This window comes from Agelaius phoeniceus, assembly GCF_051311805.1.
Source record: "Agelaius phoeniceus isolate bAgePho1 chromosome W unlocalized genomic scaffold, bAgePho1.hap1 SUPER_W_unloc_1, whole genome shotgun sequence".
Classification (NCBI taxonomy): domain Eukaryota; kingdom Metazoa; phylum Chordata; class Aves; order Passeriformes; family Icteridae; genus Agelaius; species Agelaius phoeniceus.
In genome coordinates this window covers 7,197,785-7,215,836 of record NW_027509866.1, presented here as the reverse complement: position 1 = coordinate 7,215,836, position 18,052 = coordinate 7,197,785, and the positions used below count along the sequence as shown (strand labels likewise).

The 18,052-nt window shown below is 52.3% G+C and overlaps 1 protein-coding gene and 1 pseudogene across 1 annotated transcript in view; one reads left to right on the top strand and one right to left on the bottom strand.

The window, feature by feature from the left end:
• The window catches only part of LOC143692474 (uncharacterized), an 86,613-nt gene that overhangs the window by 60,453 nt on the left and 8,108 nt on the right, over positions 1-18,052 (top strand). The window contains exon 4 of the mRNA XM_077172706.1: positions 17,027-17,670. Within this exon, the coding sequence (XP_077028821.1) occupies positions 17,027-17,670 (644 nt within the window). The remainder of the gene's footprint in view (positions 1-17,026; positions 17,671-18,052) is intronic.
• LOC143692509 (olfactory receptor 14J1-like) lies at positions 5,000-5,963 on the bottom strand (annotated as a pseudogene).

The following is an 18,052-nucleotide window of genomic DNA, read 5'->3' as shown; positions in this document are numbered from 1 at the left end:
GGGCAAGAGGAGACTTTCTGAGCAAATGAGTGCTGCTAACATGGACCCAGCTGAATGCAGTGGATAGAATCATGGAATCACAGAATCCTTTCTCTTGGAAAAGCCCTCTGAGCTCACCCAGTGCAGCCGCTCAGCCAGCAGTGCCAAGCCCAGCACTAAAGCACATCCCTGAAGTGCCAAGGCCTGGACAGCAGCCCTGAGTGAAGCCTGAACAGCAGGCCCTGAGCCCAAGGTGGCCTCTGGATGAACCTTCCAACCAAAGGTTATCTTTGTATCTGCTCCCTGATGAGATATGCATGGTCATTAGCACTGTGATAGATGTAGCCACTCATTAGTGAAACATGTATTGACCTTTGTGGATTTAGAAGCCAGACAAGGCCATGAAATCTGACATCTGGCCTTGTTTGGGGCTGAATGGTCAAAGTCAGCTCCCTTGGTTCCTCCTGGGGCCCTGGCCAGGCTTTGGGAGGGAGCCAAGAGGAGGATGAAACCAGATGTTGCCACACTAGCAGTGCTGTCAGTTTGTCCATTCAGCACTGTCAGAGCTGGGCCCTCTCCCAGCGGGGTTGGAGCCTCAGCTGTGGCTGGAGGCACCTGCAGGAATTGCCAGTGCCCAGGAGTGGCTCTGCAGCCCTTGGCTGTGACAGCTTCCCCAGCTGCTGTGTGGGTCTGGGGGATGGTAAAGGCTGAGGGTAACTGGGGCTGGATCTTTCTCAATCACTGCAGGCAATCTTTGGTGGGGATGGTTGGGTGCATTGCTGAGCTGCTCCTGTTGTGATTCTTTGCTGCTTTGAGCTGCAGGAGATGACACTGATTCCTTCAGTTGGAGTCTGTGTCTTTGGTGCTGACCCTGCCCACTGGTAAAACAAAACTGGCCCAGTCTGGCCAGATCCCAACAAAATGTCACTTGTTCAGTGTAAATGTGAGTAATCAGTGCCATCAGAAATTCCCAGAGGGGAAGCCCTTCCCTGGAGTTCCCTGGCTCTGGAGTGGGCTGAGGTGGGAGCCCCGTGGGAGCAGTGGGGCAGTCGGGTAAAAGAGGCTGCACCCCTGGATGGCTTCAAATGCATCCAAAAATTGCACATGGAAAAGGAAAAGAACTTGTGGGTTTGGGAAGACGTGGGTGAACTTTGTTAATGACACTTTGGAAACAGCACCAACAGAAGGAAAAATTGTTGTTGTCACTCCCACACAGAGTGACAGAAGGTTTCATTCTTGAGCTCAGGTTCATTTGTGCTAGTGATATAATTATAATGATAGTAGTAATAATAATAATAATAATAATAAATTAATCGTAATAGTTATATATAATATAACACAATAATTTATATTTTTATCTATGTAATTAAAAATTGATACTATTAAATAAGGCCGACAGTACTAATATGTCAGCTTTAGCTGCTCACTGTGACACTAAATACTCTACATAAAAGGACTGGCCAAGACCCAAATGTCAGTGGTAAACTTTGTGAACTCTATACAAGGCATAAAGGAGGAAGGGATGAAATTGGCTATTTCTATAGGATTTGCTGATACTGTGATGCAGAGTGCTTTTTCTATTACTGTGAGAAATGCAGTGATTAAGACTGTCTGGGTTTTTCATATCCCAGACAATCCACAAGCTGCAGGATTGGTTGCACGGGTGAAGGGGTTGTTAAAAGAGCAGTTGAAAAAATGAGGAGATGGGAACCTGTCCCCATGGAGAACCCATCTCCCAGATGTGCTCCATGCCCTTAACAATGGCCCACTGGGGAAATGGAAACCCCTGGCTGTGCACGGCTGCACCCTATTTACATTAATGAACTAAATCAATTATTAGAAGAAGTAAGAAGTGATGCTGTTAAAATATCCAACAGCACATCCTGCGAGCTCCAACAAACACAAATGGGGCTCTCCAAAACTGCACGGCCTTGGATTATCTGCTTGCTGGCCAGGGAGGATCCTGGGCTATTCCAGGACAGGAATGTTGCAGGAATGTCTGTCAGTGCTGGGTTTGAGGTCCAACAATCAGGAATCACCTCAATAGAAAGATGAGTAGAAGACAGTCAGAAAGAAGAAAATTCCTCATGGTGGGATTGGCTCCCAAATTGGAGGCTGCTGTGAAGTGCATTCGTGGCAGTCACTGCAATCATTGCATTGTGAGCACTTGGTGTGTTATGATTCCATGTTGGAGTTGTTGTGACGCCTTGTGCTGGAAATGGAGTACTGGGACTTGTCTGAAAAGAGACACAGTCTCAAGGAAAAAAGGGGAATTTGAAAAGAACAGAGAATAGCAACTAATTAAGCATGTTTTAAAAGGAATTAAAATTATAGCTCTGAGTAATGAACTTGAGCAGCACTTAATTGAAGAACAAGAGGTGATGCCTTTGTGCCTAATACCTAAATCTAAACTGTGTTATTGAAATTGTTCTGAAGGTTGCAGTTCATCTGTAGGTCAAAGCACTGATTGAAGCACTGAGGCCTCACCAGGCCCTGAGTGAGGCCTGAACAACAGGCCCTGAGGCAAAGCTGAGCTCCAGATGAACCTTTCAACCAAAGGTAATATTTGTATCCACTCATCAATGAATCATTATTAGCAATATAATCTCTATAAATGTTCATTGGTGAAATATGGATTTACTTTTTTTTGTATTTGGAAACCAGAAAAGGCCTCATCTGGCCTTGTTTGGGTCTGAATGGTCAAAGTCACCTCCCTTGGCTCCTCCTGGGGCCCTGGCCAGGCTTTGGGAGGGAGCCAAGAGGAGGATGAAACCAGATGTTGCCACACTAGCAGTGCTGTCAGTTTGTCCATTCAGCACTGTCAGAGCTGGGCCCTCTCCCAGCGGGGTTGGAGCCTCAGCTGGGGCTGGAGGCACCTGCAGGAATTGCCAGTGCCCAGGAGTGGCTCTGCAGCCCTTGGCTGTGACAGCTTCCCCAGCTGCTGTGTGGGTCTGGGGGATGGTAAAGGCTGAGGGTGACTGGGGCTGGATCTTTCTCAATCACTGCAGGCAATCTTTGGTGGGGATGGTTGGGTGCATTGCTGAGCTTCTGCTTTTGTAATTATTTTCTAACGATTATGTGCTTTGCTGAGCCTCTCCTATTGTAATTTTTTGCAGACATACATTAGATAAATTACACAATTCCTTCAGTTAGTGTCTGTGTGTTTGGTGCTGACCCTGCCCACTGGCAAAACTGACCCTGTGGGCTCCATAGAACCAAGGGGGCCCTTGTGACACTGCAGGGCCTCCTGTACCAGGGGACCGTGGTGACCCTATGGGGCTCCATGGAACCAAGGGGCCATGGTGACACTATGGGGCTCCATGGAACCACTGAGACTATTCTGACTCTGTGGAGACTCGTGGGGTCAAGGGTCCATTGTTTTCCCCTCCCTGCCCCTGCCCCAGCCCAGCAGAGCAGCAGAGTCAGGTCAGGCCCTGCAGCAGGAACTGGAGGCCCTGGAGGTCAGGGACAGCCACTCTGTGTCTGGGATGCTCAGCAGATGCTCAGCTCGGGCAGCTCCTGCAGCCCCAGGGCCAGCCCCGCTGCCCAGCCCAGCAGCAGAGTTGGCCCCGGGGCTCCTCAGGCAGCTCCTGCTGGCCCAGGGACAGGGCAGCCTCTTGCCAGGGCTCCTCTGCACCCCCACGGGCTCCTGCCCTGCTCCTGGCCCATGCCAGCTGCCCCCAGAGCCTTTCCCAGGGGAACACGTCTGTGCTGGCCCGAGCAGCCATTGCTGCAGCCCTGCCCTGCTGCCCAGAGCCCCGAGCTGGGGCTGCTGCTCTGCAGAGCACGGGGGCTGTGCTGCCCGGGGCCCTGGGCTGCCTCTGCTGGGCTCTGCTGCTCAGCCTGGGACACAGAGGCAGCTGAGGGTGCTCCTGCCCTGACCCCCTCCCACACGGGCTCTGCGGGGCCATGGAGGGGCTCAGAGGTGCCTGCCTTGTTCCAGGGCTGCCAGAGGGGCTCGGGGCTGCCCTGGATCCTCCTGGGGGAGATCCCTGAGGGGCAGAGGAGTCAGTGCCCAGACTCCTTTCCCTGTGCCTGCTGTGTCCCTGGGCTGCAGAGCTCTCCTGGCTCACAGCAGACATTCAGGCCTTGATCTCAGGGTGACCCCACTCTGGCCAGGCCTGTGCCCAGTGAGCTCCACTCCCTGCTGGTCCCTGGCACACTTCGTCCCTGCAGGTCCCCTGTGCTCTCCTGCAGCTCCCAAGGCCCTCCAGACAAACATTCCCCTGCCATCAGCCCTGGCACAAGCTGCAGAGGAAGGTTCAGCACAGACCATTCAGCATCTGATGGGCACTGGCCACCAACCAGCAAAACCTGACCCAGACCTGAGTCCCCTGAACGCCCCAGTGAGACCCTGATCTCATCCCACTGAGCCCTGGGAGAGCAAGGAACACAAGGAACCTCTTGAGAGTCCTGAGAGTGACTCTGGAGGGGAGCAAAGCCTCCCTGCCCTGCCCTCAGGAGATGCCCTTTGCTGATGGAGCTGCTGTGCTGGAGCCCAGCTGTGTCCCAGCAGTGCCCATGGCCTGTCCCTGCCTGAGGTCACAGCAGGGACACGCAGCAGGACAGGGACCAAGCTGCCAGAGCACTCTGGCCTTGCACCCACAGCAGGGCTGGGGAGGGGAGTGTGGAGCTGGGGGGAGCAGATGTGCAAAGAGGCAGGGCCATTGTCCCTGGCCGTGCTGCTGTGCTGGGAGCCCCTTCCCTCAGCCTCTGCTCACAGGCACTGCCCCTGCAGAGCCAGAGAAGGGCTGAGGAAATGCCTTGGACACACAAGGCAGGGCAGACAGTGGATTTTATTCAAATTCACAGGGATCAAGCCTCCTTAAAGTCTTGGTGTTTCAAAAAAAAAGTAGATGTAGAAATGCTCAGTGGAGTATTACAGCATTTTATAAAAAACATTATAACACGGAAAAATAATAAGAAAAAGTCCCAATGAAAAAATGGACAAATAGGAAAAAATGGCCGAGAGATTGTAAAGAATTACATTCTGAAGGTTCTGAAGCAGAAAAGAGAGAGTTTATTGTTTCTGAAAAGATAAAGTAATCATTTTTCTCAGGGTATCCTTGAGCTCCTGGTTCCTCAGGCTGTAGATGAGGGGGTTCAGGGCTGGAGGCACCACCGAGTACAGAACTGACAGGGCCAGATCCAGGGATGGGGAGGACATGGAGGGGGGCTTCAGGTGAGCAAATGTGGCAGTGATGATGAACAGGGATAGCACAGCCAGGTGAGGGAGGCAGGTGGAAAAGGCTTTGTGCCGTCCCTGCTCAGAGGGGATCCTCAGCACAGCCCTGAAGATCTGCACATAGGAGAAAACCATGAACACAAAACAACCCAAAAAAAGAAAAGCACTAAAAGCAACAAGCCCAAATTCCCTCAGGTTTGTGTCTGAGCAGGAGAGCTTGATGATCTGTGGGATTTCACAGAAGAATTGGCCCAGGACATTGCCATGGCACAGGGGCAGGGAAAATGTATTGGCTGTGTGCAGCAGTGAATAGAGAAAGGCACTGGCCCAGGCAGCTGCTGCCATGTGGGCACAAGCTCTGCTGCCCAGGAGGGTCCCGTAGTGCAGGGGTTTGCAGATGGACACGTAGCGGTCGTAGCACATCACGGTCAGGAGGGAAAACTCTGCTGAAACAAAAAAAGCAAAGAAAAAGAGCTGTGCAGCACATCCAGTGTAGGAGATGTTGCTGGTGTCCCAGAGGGAATTGTGCATGGCTTTGGGGACAGTGGTGCAGATGGAGCCCAGGTCAGCGAGGGCCAGGTTGAGCAGGAAGAAGAACATGGGCGTGTGCAGGTGGTGGCCGCAGGCTACGGTGCTGATGATGAGGCCGTTGCCCAGGAGGGCAGCCAGGGAGATGCCCAGCAAGAGGCAGAAGTGCAGGAGCTGCAGCTGCCGCGTGTCTGCCAATGCCAGCAGCAGGAAGTGCCTGATGGAGCTGCTGTTGGACATTTGCTGGGGCTGCACATGGGCACCTGTTCATGGAGAAAAGGACAGTGAAGAGTCGGAAGAGATACTGGTAACCAAAATCAAAGCCTTTTCCCATACACCCTCCCCTGGAACACACATAGACACACTTCTGTGTTCAAGAGTTCTGGTGTTTTCTTTATAAGCTCCCCCATACCTCTGCTGGTGTTCTTGGTTATCAGAAACCCTCAGGATTTCCACTGCCCTCAGGGAAAACAGAGCACGTTCTGAGTGGCAAAGTGATGAGCAGAGAGTGAGGGAAGATAATCTGTCATTCTGACCTGTTCAGAATTTCTCTGGGTTTAAACTTTCTAAGTTGGATGGTGATCACCCCCACCATGTTTTCCTTTAAAATTCCCCAGGTGCTGCTGAGAGCAGATGGATCCACCACAGCCCAGCTCCACATTTGTGGCCAAGGACTCACGTTGCTCATTTCACCAACCCAGCAGCATTTTCAGTGTCACAACACCTCTGCTATTCCCCATCAATCTCATAACTCAGAGATGCTCTAGGACAGGTTTGCATCCTGGATTGAAGCTCCCAGCTTGGACTGAAATCTCAGGGAGATTTCCAAGTGTCCTTCTGATGGCATTGGATTGTGGGAGATGCAGCTCTAGGACAGGTTTGCACCCTGGATTGAAGCTCCCAGCCTGGACTGAAATCTCAGGGAGACTCCCAAGTGTCCTTCTGATGGCATTGGATTGAGGGAGATGCAGCTCCTTCCCTGGCTGCACTGACAGCATTGCCCAGAGCCGGGCCCTGGGGACAGCGTCACCCTGAGCCAGCTGTGCCCCTGCCAGAGCCCCCAGGGCCGGGCAGCTGCTCCCAGCCCTGTGCTCCGCAGAGGGAACTGGGCCCGGGGCTGCAGAGCTGCCCCACGGCTCTGCTGCAGCTCTGCCTGCACAGGAGGGGCTGCACGCCTTGGAGCCCCGGCCCTGAGGGCAGAGGCTTGGCTGGGGCACAGGAGGGAGGGGGCTTGTTCAGAGGGAGGGGCTGCACTGCAGGGGCTCCTGTGGGCATCTCTAAACTCTCCCTGCCACAGCATTGCTGGGCTTTGTTTTCTCTCATTGCCTGATCTTCTCTCTGCCTCCTGGAGATTTCCCTCCTGCAGGTGTTTCCCTGTGCCTGATCTCTCCCTGCCAGCACTCACAGACCCCAAATCTCTGTGCACTCTCCTTGGCCCTCCAGAACCCTGCCTGTTTGCAGGGCACTGGCGGGGGGCAGGTTCTGTTTGCAGCTTGGAGAAAGGACAGCTCAGACTGAGCCTGATGGCTCCAGCAAAGGTGATGCTGCTGCTGTCCATGGGCAGAGTGGCTGAAAGCACTTTAGGGATCTCCTGTGAACCTATTGGTCACTAAAAGCAACAGTTCAGATGTCTTGGGAACTTTCAAAATTTCATAAATAATAATTCATAAGCAAAATTTACCAGGTCAGATATTACAGGCAACTGTAAAAATTTATAATCATCCTTTAATATTTATCACCACCTCCCTACCATTCTTCAATAGTAGGAAACTGAATACAAAGTCTTAAGAAATTTCTTGTATTTTATAAAAATCCTAGACTTGGATATATTCTATGACTGACCAGAACCCTTGAGCATGTCAGAGCTTCATGAACCTTTCACCTCCCCTGCCCCAAAAATACTCAGAGTTGTACTCACAGGCTCTGCAGGCATTGGGATGTTCCAGCTTGAGGAGATGGCTCCAGGAGCTGCAGCTGCACTGTCCTGCAGCCAGAGGTTCCTGTGCCAAGGGCTGGCAGTGATTGTGCCCCAGGCACTTCTCAGCCCCTTCCCAGCCCTGACTGATTGAAGCTCTCTGTGCCTCTGGGCTGTGCCTGGGCTGGCTGCAGGCAGTGCCCCAGCCCTGCTGGGCTGGCAGAAGAGCTGCTCATCCAGAGAAATGTGCTTTTGAAGCTCTTCTTGGTGAGCAGGAGCTGCCTCTGGGCCAGGAGCCCAGCCCAGCTCAGCAGCACAGACACAGCACAAGGACTTTAATGAGCCTCTGGGGCTTTGTGCTCAGGCCCTGAACATCAGTCCCTGAGAGGGAGCTGAAGAAACCTCTCCAGAACTCCAAGGCAGAATCCAACTCCAAACTTTCTTGGACTTTTAATGGGTCCCACTGAGGGACACGACTGAGCAAGTGTCCCCAGGCCCCAGGCAGAGCAGAGAACTGCAGGCAGTGATGACAGGTGGGGACAAAGAGAAGCCAAGTCTTGGTGCCCTGGGGCACAGCAGGGTCTGTGCCAGCAAGGGCTGGGAGGAGACACCTTGTGCTGAGGCCCTGGGGCCTCCTGGCACAGCCCCAGCCAGGCTGGGCACTGTCAGCCCCTTGTGCTGCCCTCAGCATCCCCCCCTAGCCCACATCCCAGTGGCCTCAAGGATCTGCTGCAAGGAGTCCCTGGGGAGCCTTGCCCAGCAATGGCCCTGGGGGCTCCTTCATGCTCCCTGCAGGGACTGCAGGTTTTTCAAAGGACTTTGGGTTTGGCTTTTGCCATGGAGTCTCTGAGAGGTTTGTGCAAACTTGGCCTCCAATTATCCGCTGTAATTAGTCCCTGGAGATTCTCTGCCGGTTGCAGCATTGATTGGGACTCATTAATACTTCAGGGTACTTAAGTTTTTTAAGCTACTTCCTCTTTCCCTTTTGATACAGACTCTATGAGAAAGATTGTGCATTTACAGGTTCCAATTATCTGCCTAATGAGTCCCTGGAGAGCCGTTATCAGTAACAACATTCAGTGGGCTCATTAATGCTTCAAGTACTTCAGTTATTTTAAGGTACTTGCTGTTTCCCTTTTGATACAGACTCTGTGAGAGGTTTGTGCAATCATGGCTCCAATTATCTGCTTTAATGAGTCCCTGGAGAGCTCTGTACTCCGTGGTGCTCAGTAATGCTTTGAGCTTCTCAAAAATTTTAAGGTAGTTTTGAATTTCCTTTCCACTCTGAGTCTCTGAGATGTTTTTGGTCAATCCTGGCCTCTGATTCTCTCCTCCAAGGAGTCCATGAGGAGCCTGTGTTGGGCATGGACCTCACTGAGACCCATTCATGCTTTGAGACACTTTGGGGTTTTCTTCTGACTTTGACTCCTGGAAAGGTTTGTGCAATCTCCTCTCAGGCGCTGAGGTTCAAGGGCTCAGCTCCAAATGCACCACAGGGCTCACCAGGATGCAGCAAATCCTGACAAACCATGGCTCTGCCTTGATTTCCCTCTGCTCTAATGCAGTTTATCAAGGATGTATCTGGAGTGATTTTTCATTTGCTAATTTGAGATTTCTCACCAATGCACCTATCAGTGCAGTGGGATCAGTGTTGGCTAATTACCATCGCACTCACTGGAATATATTTATTCATTTCCGGCTGTGAGATAGGATTAGGAGAAAGGCAAAGTAGGCTCAAAATTTTAAAAGGGTATACAGAAAAGTTTATTACCAGTAAAAAGAAGAAAGAGTAATAAGGATCTGAACACTTCTCCTTTCCCTACAACATTTTCTTTCTTACTGACAATGTAAGGAGACAAAACCTGAAAGTTTCAGTCAGTTTACACCATCTAGAACAGTCTTTCTTCAGTTCGCTTAGGGAGAGGAGTCTCTCTTTCATGCTATGGAGACTTCTCCATAAGAAAAACATTTGCTCGTGGCTCTCAATTCTCATGAAGAGCAGCTGCCCAGAAAATCTGCAATTGTCAAGTCCCTCCCATTTTTCATAGCTTTTCCCACAGCTGTTTTTATGGGCCATGTCAACTTATGGGGTATGAGTTTAAAGATGAGCTGTTCAAGAGCAAAGAATATCTTCACCTATTTCACAAAATCATCTTCATCTCTGAGAACAGAGATCTTCTTCTTCTCTCCCTGAGGACACAGGATCTCATTACTCTTCTCTCTTTCTCTGTTTAAACTTCTCATAGGATCACGGCTACTTCAACATTTGCCTACTTTAGCATGGAGGTTTTTGCTGAACAAGTCATCTCCCCATATTTTCAAATAGTTTTAGGGAAAAAGAGAGTCTGATATATTAATTACATCATTCTCCACAGCTTAACAAGAGGATTTCAGCCCCAAGATCAAGGCATCTCCTCATACCTCCCATCGGGGACTGAACTTCCTATTCAGTGACCTGGGTGTCTTCATGTTGCTCCTCTGTGTGCCTGCAGTTTGTCCTTTTCTCTCACTGGAGGGAGGATGGAAGCACTGAAAGAGTTCATATCTCACCCGGGGCCTGCAGATGGTTCCGTGCCCCCAGCCGGGCTCGGTGCTTGCAGCCGGAGCTGTTTTACGATGGAGGTTTCTGCAGCGGCTGCGCTGGGGCTGTGTCAGGATGGGCCGCGCTGGGGCAGGGCCAGGATCTCAGCAGCCAGGCCAGAGCACAGCAGCAGCACGGCCGGGGGCCGATGGCTTCTCCTGCCCCTGCCCGGGGCTTGCGGCTGAAGCCCAAGGGTGGCAGAATCTTGGCCGAGCCGGCCCGGCCCGGGGCTGCTCCTGGGGCCCGGCGGATCCTGGCTGGGCCCGGGCTGGCGGCGGGGCAGGGCTCAGCAGGGCCCAGATGTTCCCAACTGCAGCCATGGCCCGGCCCGGCCTCGGCCCCGCGGCCTCCCCTGCCCTGCCCGGCAGCCGATGGGGCCTGGCGGGGTCCCTGGGAAGGGGCCCGGCCCCACGGCAGGAGCCGCCCGGCCCGGCCTGGCTGAGACGGGGCCGGGTCAGCCTTGTTACCTCTGTGCCAGCCAGAAGGGAAAGAGACCCTCCCAGGCTTTCTCATCTTTAACATGTGTCTTCACAGAGGCGTGTACAGTTTCCTTCATAGTTTAACAGATTGTCAATTCTCAAAGATAATTACTGATTGTTTTTTTGGTCAGACATGGAGGAAACTGCTAGCAGCTTCTCTTAGAACATCACTTTCGTGATGCAAAACCACAACTGCACAGAGCACAGAGCTCCTTTGTCCATATATAGTGCTCATGTGCCCGAGGTTTCAAAATACCTCCCTGGGAGATCTCTGGGCCCTCTCCAAGGTGTTTTCAAATGAAAACATTCAGCTCAGAGTCTAAGAAAATCACCAGAGGACAGGGCCAGCCTGACCTGTCTGTCCTGGCTACTTTTGTCTGAGATCAGTCCTTGGATAAACAGAATTGAGAGGCCAAATTCTAATTTTGGCCATGGTCCCTGGACCTGAAAGCTGGTTCTTTTCCATAGGAAGGAAGGAACAGAGCCCCAGTGTTTCAGGGGCAGATGAGAAATGGCCACAAGAGGCCAAGGCCAGCCAGAGCAAGCAGGATTTTGTTCTGAGTGATATCCTTGCATATAGGAATTGCTTTAGGGAGAGTTCCAATTTTGGCAATGGGCATCGGAAAAGGGGGACAGTTCTTTTCCATAGCAAGAAAAGCACAGAGCCCCAGTTTTCCAGGAGCTGATGAGAGGCAGCCCTTGATATTGCAACATCAGCCAGACCTGTCAGGGGACCCCTGGGAGGCCAAACCAGCCAGACCTGTTCCATGTTCCCTCAGTTCCATGGGGCCCCACAGTGTCCCAATGGTCCCTTGCTTCCCTGAGGCCCTGAGGTGCCATAATGCCCACTTGGTGACACCAGGCCCTGAAGGGTCCCAATGGTCTCCATGGTTCCATCAGGCCCCACAGAGCCATAATGGTCTCTGGGTTCCATGAAGCCCCGCTGTGTCACCATGGCTCCTTGGTTCCATGGGCTCCAGTGGTGCCACAAGGATCCCCTTGGTTCCATGAGGTCCCCACAGTGTCCCAGTGATCTCCATGGGAAGAAAAGAACCCAGCCCCAGTGTTGCAGGGGCAGCCACCAGAGGCCAAGGCCAGCCAGGCTTGATGGTACTGGCAGATTGTGCCTGGGAGTAACCTTTGGATATCGGGAATTTTGCAGGTGGAATCCCAATTTCAGACATGGACACTGGAGGATAAGGATGGTTGTTTTCCATTGGAAAGAAAGCACGGAACACTGATTCAACAGTGAGATTTGGGGATCTATGGAGAGTATTGGGGATCGTTTCTGCACCTCGTGACCAAGCAGGAGCTTCTCTAATAAATGTTGCCTGAAGCTCCCACTGTGCCCATGACAGGAACCCCTGTGAGTGTCTGGGACATCCCGGCTCTTTGGCAGCCTGGGGACTCCTGGGATGTCACCGTGGAGCCCCCGTGAGTGCCTGGGACAGATGGGTGCCTTTGCAGCCCAAGGTGCCCTGGGATGTCACCATGGAATGGCTGTGACTGCCTCTGACCCCAGGGCTCTTTACCATCCCCAGAAAGCCCTGGGAGGTCTCCATGGAGCCCCTGTCCCTGCCTGTGACATTCCAGCTGTGGAACAGCCTGGAGACTCTTGGAAAGTCCCCAAGGAACCCCTCTGAGGGCCTGTGACAAATCTGATCCTTAGCAGGAAACCATCACCAGCCCCCTGTTGCTATGCTTAGTCCCTTGGCAGCTCCATGGAGACCCCATTCCAGGGGTGATTGCCATGGCCACCAGGGCTGGCACCAGCTGGGATGCTCGGTTTCCACGATCTGGGCTTCAGGAATGGGATTCCCCAATTTTCTGCTCCTGCTAAAACCGCGCTGCCCTCGCTGCCCTCCCGCCTCCCATGGAAAGCAGAAAAGGCAAAGATCCCGGGCTGGGAGAAGAACAATTTATTGGGAACAGCAATGAGATAAGGAACAAACAGGAACAGAAACAATATTGATAACAGAAGGGATAAATAAAACTATTTACAGAGAAAACTACAACATCAACAACTAGGTCTTCCTGGCAATGTATTTCCTCCTGTCTGGAAAGGACACCCTTCTCCCTGGGGAGAGAGAGAGAGAGTCCCTTTCCCGCCCCTGGCAATGACTTGAGGTGGGAGTGAATGTAATGACAGGACCATGGCCAGACCATCCTGTTCTCCAAGCCCACGTCAGGTCATTGGCAGGTGCAACAAAAGGTCCAGGTGTCTTCCCAGCATGGATCACAGGGAACATGGATCACCAAGGCTCTGACCAACGTGAGGTCTCCAATGGGGGATAAAGCTGGAGCAGTGCATGAAGCTCTTCCTGCAGTTGGGGCATGTGCAGGGCTTCTTTTACTGGTGCCTCCGTTGGTGTCTGGTCAAGTGTGAGCTGCTGGTGAAGCTCTTCCCACACTGGGGACACTCGTAGGGCCTCTCCCCAGTGTGGATGCGCCGGTGGGTGACGAGGGTGGAGCTGTGCTTGAAGCCCTTCCCGCAGTCAGGGCAGTAGAAGGGCCTCTCATTCATGTGAATCCGCTGGTGGCAGAGGAGACTGGAGCTGGTCTGAAACCTCTTCTGAAACTGGGGACACTCGTAGGGCCTCTCTGCAGTGTGGATGCGTTGGTGGGTGACGAGGGCAGAGCTGCAGCTGAAGCCCTTCCCACACTCCCCACACTCGTAGGGCCATTCCCCAGTGTGGATCATCTGGTGGCTGATCAGGGTGCTGCTCTGCCTGAAGCTCTTCCAACACTCCAAGCACTTGTGGGGCTTCTCCCCATCACGAAGCTGCCCATGGACCACCAACTCTGAGCTCCGGCTGAAGCTCTGTCCACCTTCCTGGCTCAGGGTGGGTCTTTCCTCCTCAGAGCAGCCTGGGCTGGGTTTTGAGCCACTCCTCCTGTGGAAACTCTGGGGCTTTTCCTCCCCGTTGGAATTCTGCACCATGGAGCCACTCAAAACTGCCTCTTCCACGAGGTTCTGCCATGGGGATTTGTCCTCCCTGGTCTCCATCCTCAGCTTCTTCCCTGGGGGAGGAAGGACAAGGAGAGGATGGGATTTGCCTCCATGCCAGAGGGAAGGGGAAGGAGATCCCCCCAGTGCATCCCCGGCAGGACGGGGTTGGCAGCAGGGTTGTCCTGCAGCCGGGGGCCATGCTGGGCTGGGAGATGGAGCAGGAGAGAGGGGGAAAGGGGCACTGACTTCCTCCTCACCTGCCTGGGTGTCCTAGGGCATTGTGTCAGTTTGAAAAGACAGGTGTCTGCTAAGGAAGGCAGGAGACTCCCTTGAAATGGAAAATGTTAATCCCTTCACTTGGAATTATAATTTTCAAAACAAGGGGCTGTCAAGCAAAGTCTATGGGAATAGGAATAACAGTTCTTCAGAAGGAAAATTAAAAATACAAATGCAGTAGTACTAAAAACTACTTACAGAGTAAGAATACAACCTGACACCCTGTGGATCAGAGTGTTGGTAGCACTCCTGTTAAATGGTGGCTGCAGTGCTCCTGCAGGGACAGGTGTGGTTCTGTTGGAGCAGGGATCCTTAGAAGATTGGAGTTTTCCTCTGAAGGTCCAGTTGTGGCGTCGATCGGCCTGGTCTTCCTCTGGGATCCAGTGTAGCTGAAAGCTGCTCTTCTGGGAATCTTGTGGGAGAAGGCTGACTCTGTTGTTCACATTCTCAGATTATATCCAGGTAGGAATTGCTTGGCTTCTCCCTCTGGGCAGAGCTTCTCACAATGGGATGATGGAATTTTTATCAGTGACACTCAATGGCCCATTAACAGAAGATATCTCCCTGGAGGGAGGATTCATGTGGAAGAGATAAAGTAAACTGCTCAATTAACAGATGATAATTGCCCCACCTTTAACAGAGGGTAATTGAATACACACCCAGCTAAACCTGAGACACTGTTCCAGCCTTGGAAAGCAGGATTTGGTACCAGGATTCTTTAGGGAATGCAACCCTGATTGAAGGCAGAGATAGAATCTCCAGAGCCTGCAGCCAGAAATGGACAGTTGTGTGATACTCATTTCAACATCTTCTCTTTTGGAATTATTGACTAATGATTATTTGCTTTGCCTACCTAATATTTTTGTAATTTTTTGCAAATTTGCATTATCTAAATTACACTGTTCCTTAAGTTAAGTTGGTGTCTGTGTCTTTGGTGCGGGCCCTGCCCACTGGCGAAACAGGGCCCAATCCTGCCTAAGTGTTACCTGGGGAGACAAAACCCTCACTGCAAATGTGCCCCCTTCCTCCTTGTTCCCCACACTTCATGCACTGATCATGATGTCCTATGCTCTGGGGTATCCCTGGGGTCAGCTGGGATCTCCTGTCCTGGCTGTGTCCCCTCCCAAGCTCCCCCACACCCTCAGCCCCTCCTCAGCGTGGCCGAATGAGGGGCAGGACAGGCCTTGGCTCAGTGCGAGCTCAGCAAGAACAAAACCATCTCTGTGTGCTCAGCCCTGTGCTCAGCCCCCGGGCCCGGCATTTCCTCCACTGCCACCCCGGAGCCCCCTTTCCCACCCCTCTGCCCCACGGCCGCCGCAGCACCGGCTGACAATAGAAGCAATTCTGGGGCAATTCCAAGTTTCCTTGGTTCCTGCACAGCTCCAGCTCAGCTCCTGGCAGGTTACAATTAAAGAAAAGTGCAAATTCGGCCCAATACAGATATTATTAAAAGGCAGTGGAAGCTCTGTGTAGCTGTCACAAAGGTGACAGGGATGAAGAGAATAATGATTCTCACATTTGGAAAAAACCCAAGCCTGGGAATTCAGTAGTTATTTGGGAATTTAGCTACTTGAGCTGGGCTTCTTGTGGGACTTTTAGCAGCCTTGTGTTCCTCACCATGTGGTGAATGAACCTTGTCAGTCTTGCTGGTATCATTTCCTCCATTTCCTCCAGTGATTTTAACAAACTTTTCAAGGAGGGACAACAAAGTATTTTCTTTACACTCCAGTACCACAACAGCCATTTTCCTCATCAGTTCTCCCATAGGTCGCTCAGACGAAGCTGCATCCAAGTTTCCAGAGAGACCCACAACCTCCTCAGAGGAAGGAACCATGCTGTTGTCAAAGGCAACCGGGGTCAAAGAACAGTGCCCTGAACTCACGGTGCCAAAATAATTTTGCAATCTGGTTAAGAAAATATTAGAGAGATGCCATTTGCCCTGGAGCAGGGCAAGTGTGACATTGTCCCTTGTGTGTGTGGCCTTCCCAGGGTGGGGGTTTTACACCTGAGCCAGTTTGGGTAAGGGGGGTGGTGTTCACCCCCTGAGCAGGGATTCCCCCACTGTTTCAGGTTGCAATGTAAGATGGAACCAAATGCATGTTTTCAATCCCCATCTTCATCAACTGCTATAAACAGGTGGGGCAGTGTTCTTGATCTCTTCCATGACTCAGCCCTGATAACGCCCTCCAGGGGAGATATCTTCTGTGAATGGGCCATTGAGTGTCACTGCAGGACTGATCAAATTCCATCCTCCCATTGTGGGATGCTCCGCCCAGGGGGAGGATCCAAGCATTCCTACCTGCATATAAGGTGAGCCTTGCAACACCAGGAGCAGCTTGCCTACTGGATTCCCAGAGGACAAGAGCTCCAGAACCACCCCTGGACCTTCAGAGGAAGACCAGACCCTTCTACAGGATCACTGCTTGGACAGAATCACGTTCATCCCTCCAACAGGACTGCAGCCACCATTTAATGGGACTGCAGCCACCACCCTGACCAGCAACAGAGTGTCAGGTTATATCCTGACTCTGTCAGTTTAAGGCAGTGTTTCTGTATCATTGCCTTGATCTTCAATTTCTTATAAAATTGTAATTCTGGTTTAGACTCTCCCCCAGGTTTGCCTTCTAACCAGAAAAAAAGACAATGTGCGCACCCTTTGTTTGGTTCCCAGAACAGGATTTCCCATTCCCAAACCTTGATAGGATGGAGGAGGAGGCTGCAAGAAACAGGAGGGAGCCATGGGACACCCAGGCAGGTGAGGAGGCAGTCAGTGCCCCTTTCCCCCTCTCTCCTGCTCCATCTCCCAGCCCAGCAAAGCCCCCGGCTGCAGGACAACCCTGCTGCCAACCCCATCCTGCTGGGGATGCACTGGGGGGATCTCCTTCCCCTTCCCTCTGGCACGGAGGCAAATCCCATCCTCTCCTTGTCCTTCCTCCCCCAGACAAGGAGCTGAGCATGGAGACCATGGAGGAAAAATCTCCATGGCAGACCCTTGTGGAAGTGGCAGTTTTGAGTGACTCCACAGTGCAGAATTCCAATGGGGAGGAAAATCCCCAGAAATCCTTCATGAGGATGGGCTCCAAACCCAGCCCAGTGTGCTCTGAAGAGGAAAGACCCACCCTGAGCCAGGAAGGTGGACAGAGCTTCAGCCAGAGCTCAGAGCTGGTGGCCCATGAGCAGCTTCGTGATGGGGAGAAGCCCCACAAGTGCTTGGAGTGTGGGAAGAGCTTCAGCAAGAGTAACCACCTGATCCGCCACCAGATGATCCACACCGGGGAATGGCCCTACGAGTGTGGGGAGTGTGGGAAGGGCTTCAGCCACAGATCCACCCTCGTAATCCACCAACGCATCCACACTGGGGAGAGACCCTATGAGTGTCCCCAGTGTCAGAAAAGGTTTAGGACCAGCTCCAATCTCTACAAGCACCAGCGAATTCACTCAGAGGAGAGGCCCTTCCTCTGCCCTGACTGTGGGAAGGGCTTCAAGCGCAACTCCCTCCTCATCAGGCACCAGCGCATCCACACTGGGGAGAGGCCCTACGCGTGCCCCACCTGTGGGAAGAGATTTCAGACCAGCTCCAATCTCTACCTGCATGAGCGCATTCACATGGATGAGAGGCCCTTCCGCTGCTCTGATTGTGGGAAGGACTTCAAGAAAAAATTCACCCTCGTCAGGCACCAGCGCATCCATACTGGGGAGAGGCCCGATGAGTTCTCCACATCATGGGAAGAGCTCGTCCATGAGCTTTCACTTGATCAGACACCAATGGAGTCGCCAGTAAGGGAAGTTCTGCGAGTGCCCCAGCTGCAGGAAGAGCTTCATGCACCACTCCAGCTTCTTTCCCCATTGGGGGTCCCATGTTGGGAAGAGCCCTGGGGATCCATTTTCCCTGTGATCCATGGTAGGAAGACAACAGTCCCTTTTGCTGCCCCTGCCAATGACCTGATGTGGGATGGAAGAACATGCGGGTCTGGCTATGGCTGTGACATTACATTCGCTCCCACCTCAGGTCATTGCCATTGGCAGGAAAGGGACTCTCTCTCTCTCCCTCCTGACAAGAAGGGTGTCCTTTCCAGGCAGGGGGAAATTGTAGCCAGGAAGAGACAGTCAGTTGTGTTGTAGTTTTCCCTTTTTCTTATCACTTGTGTTATCAGTATTG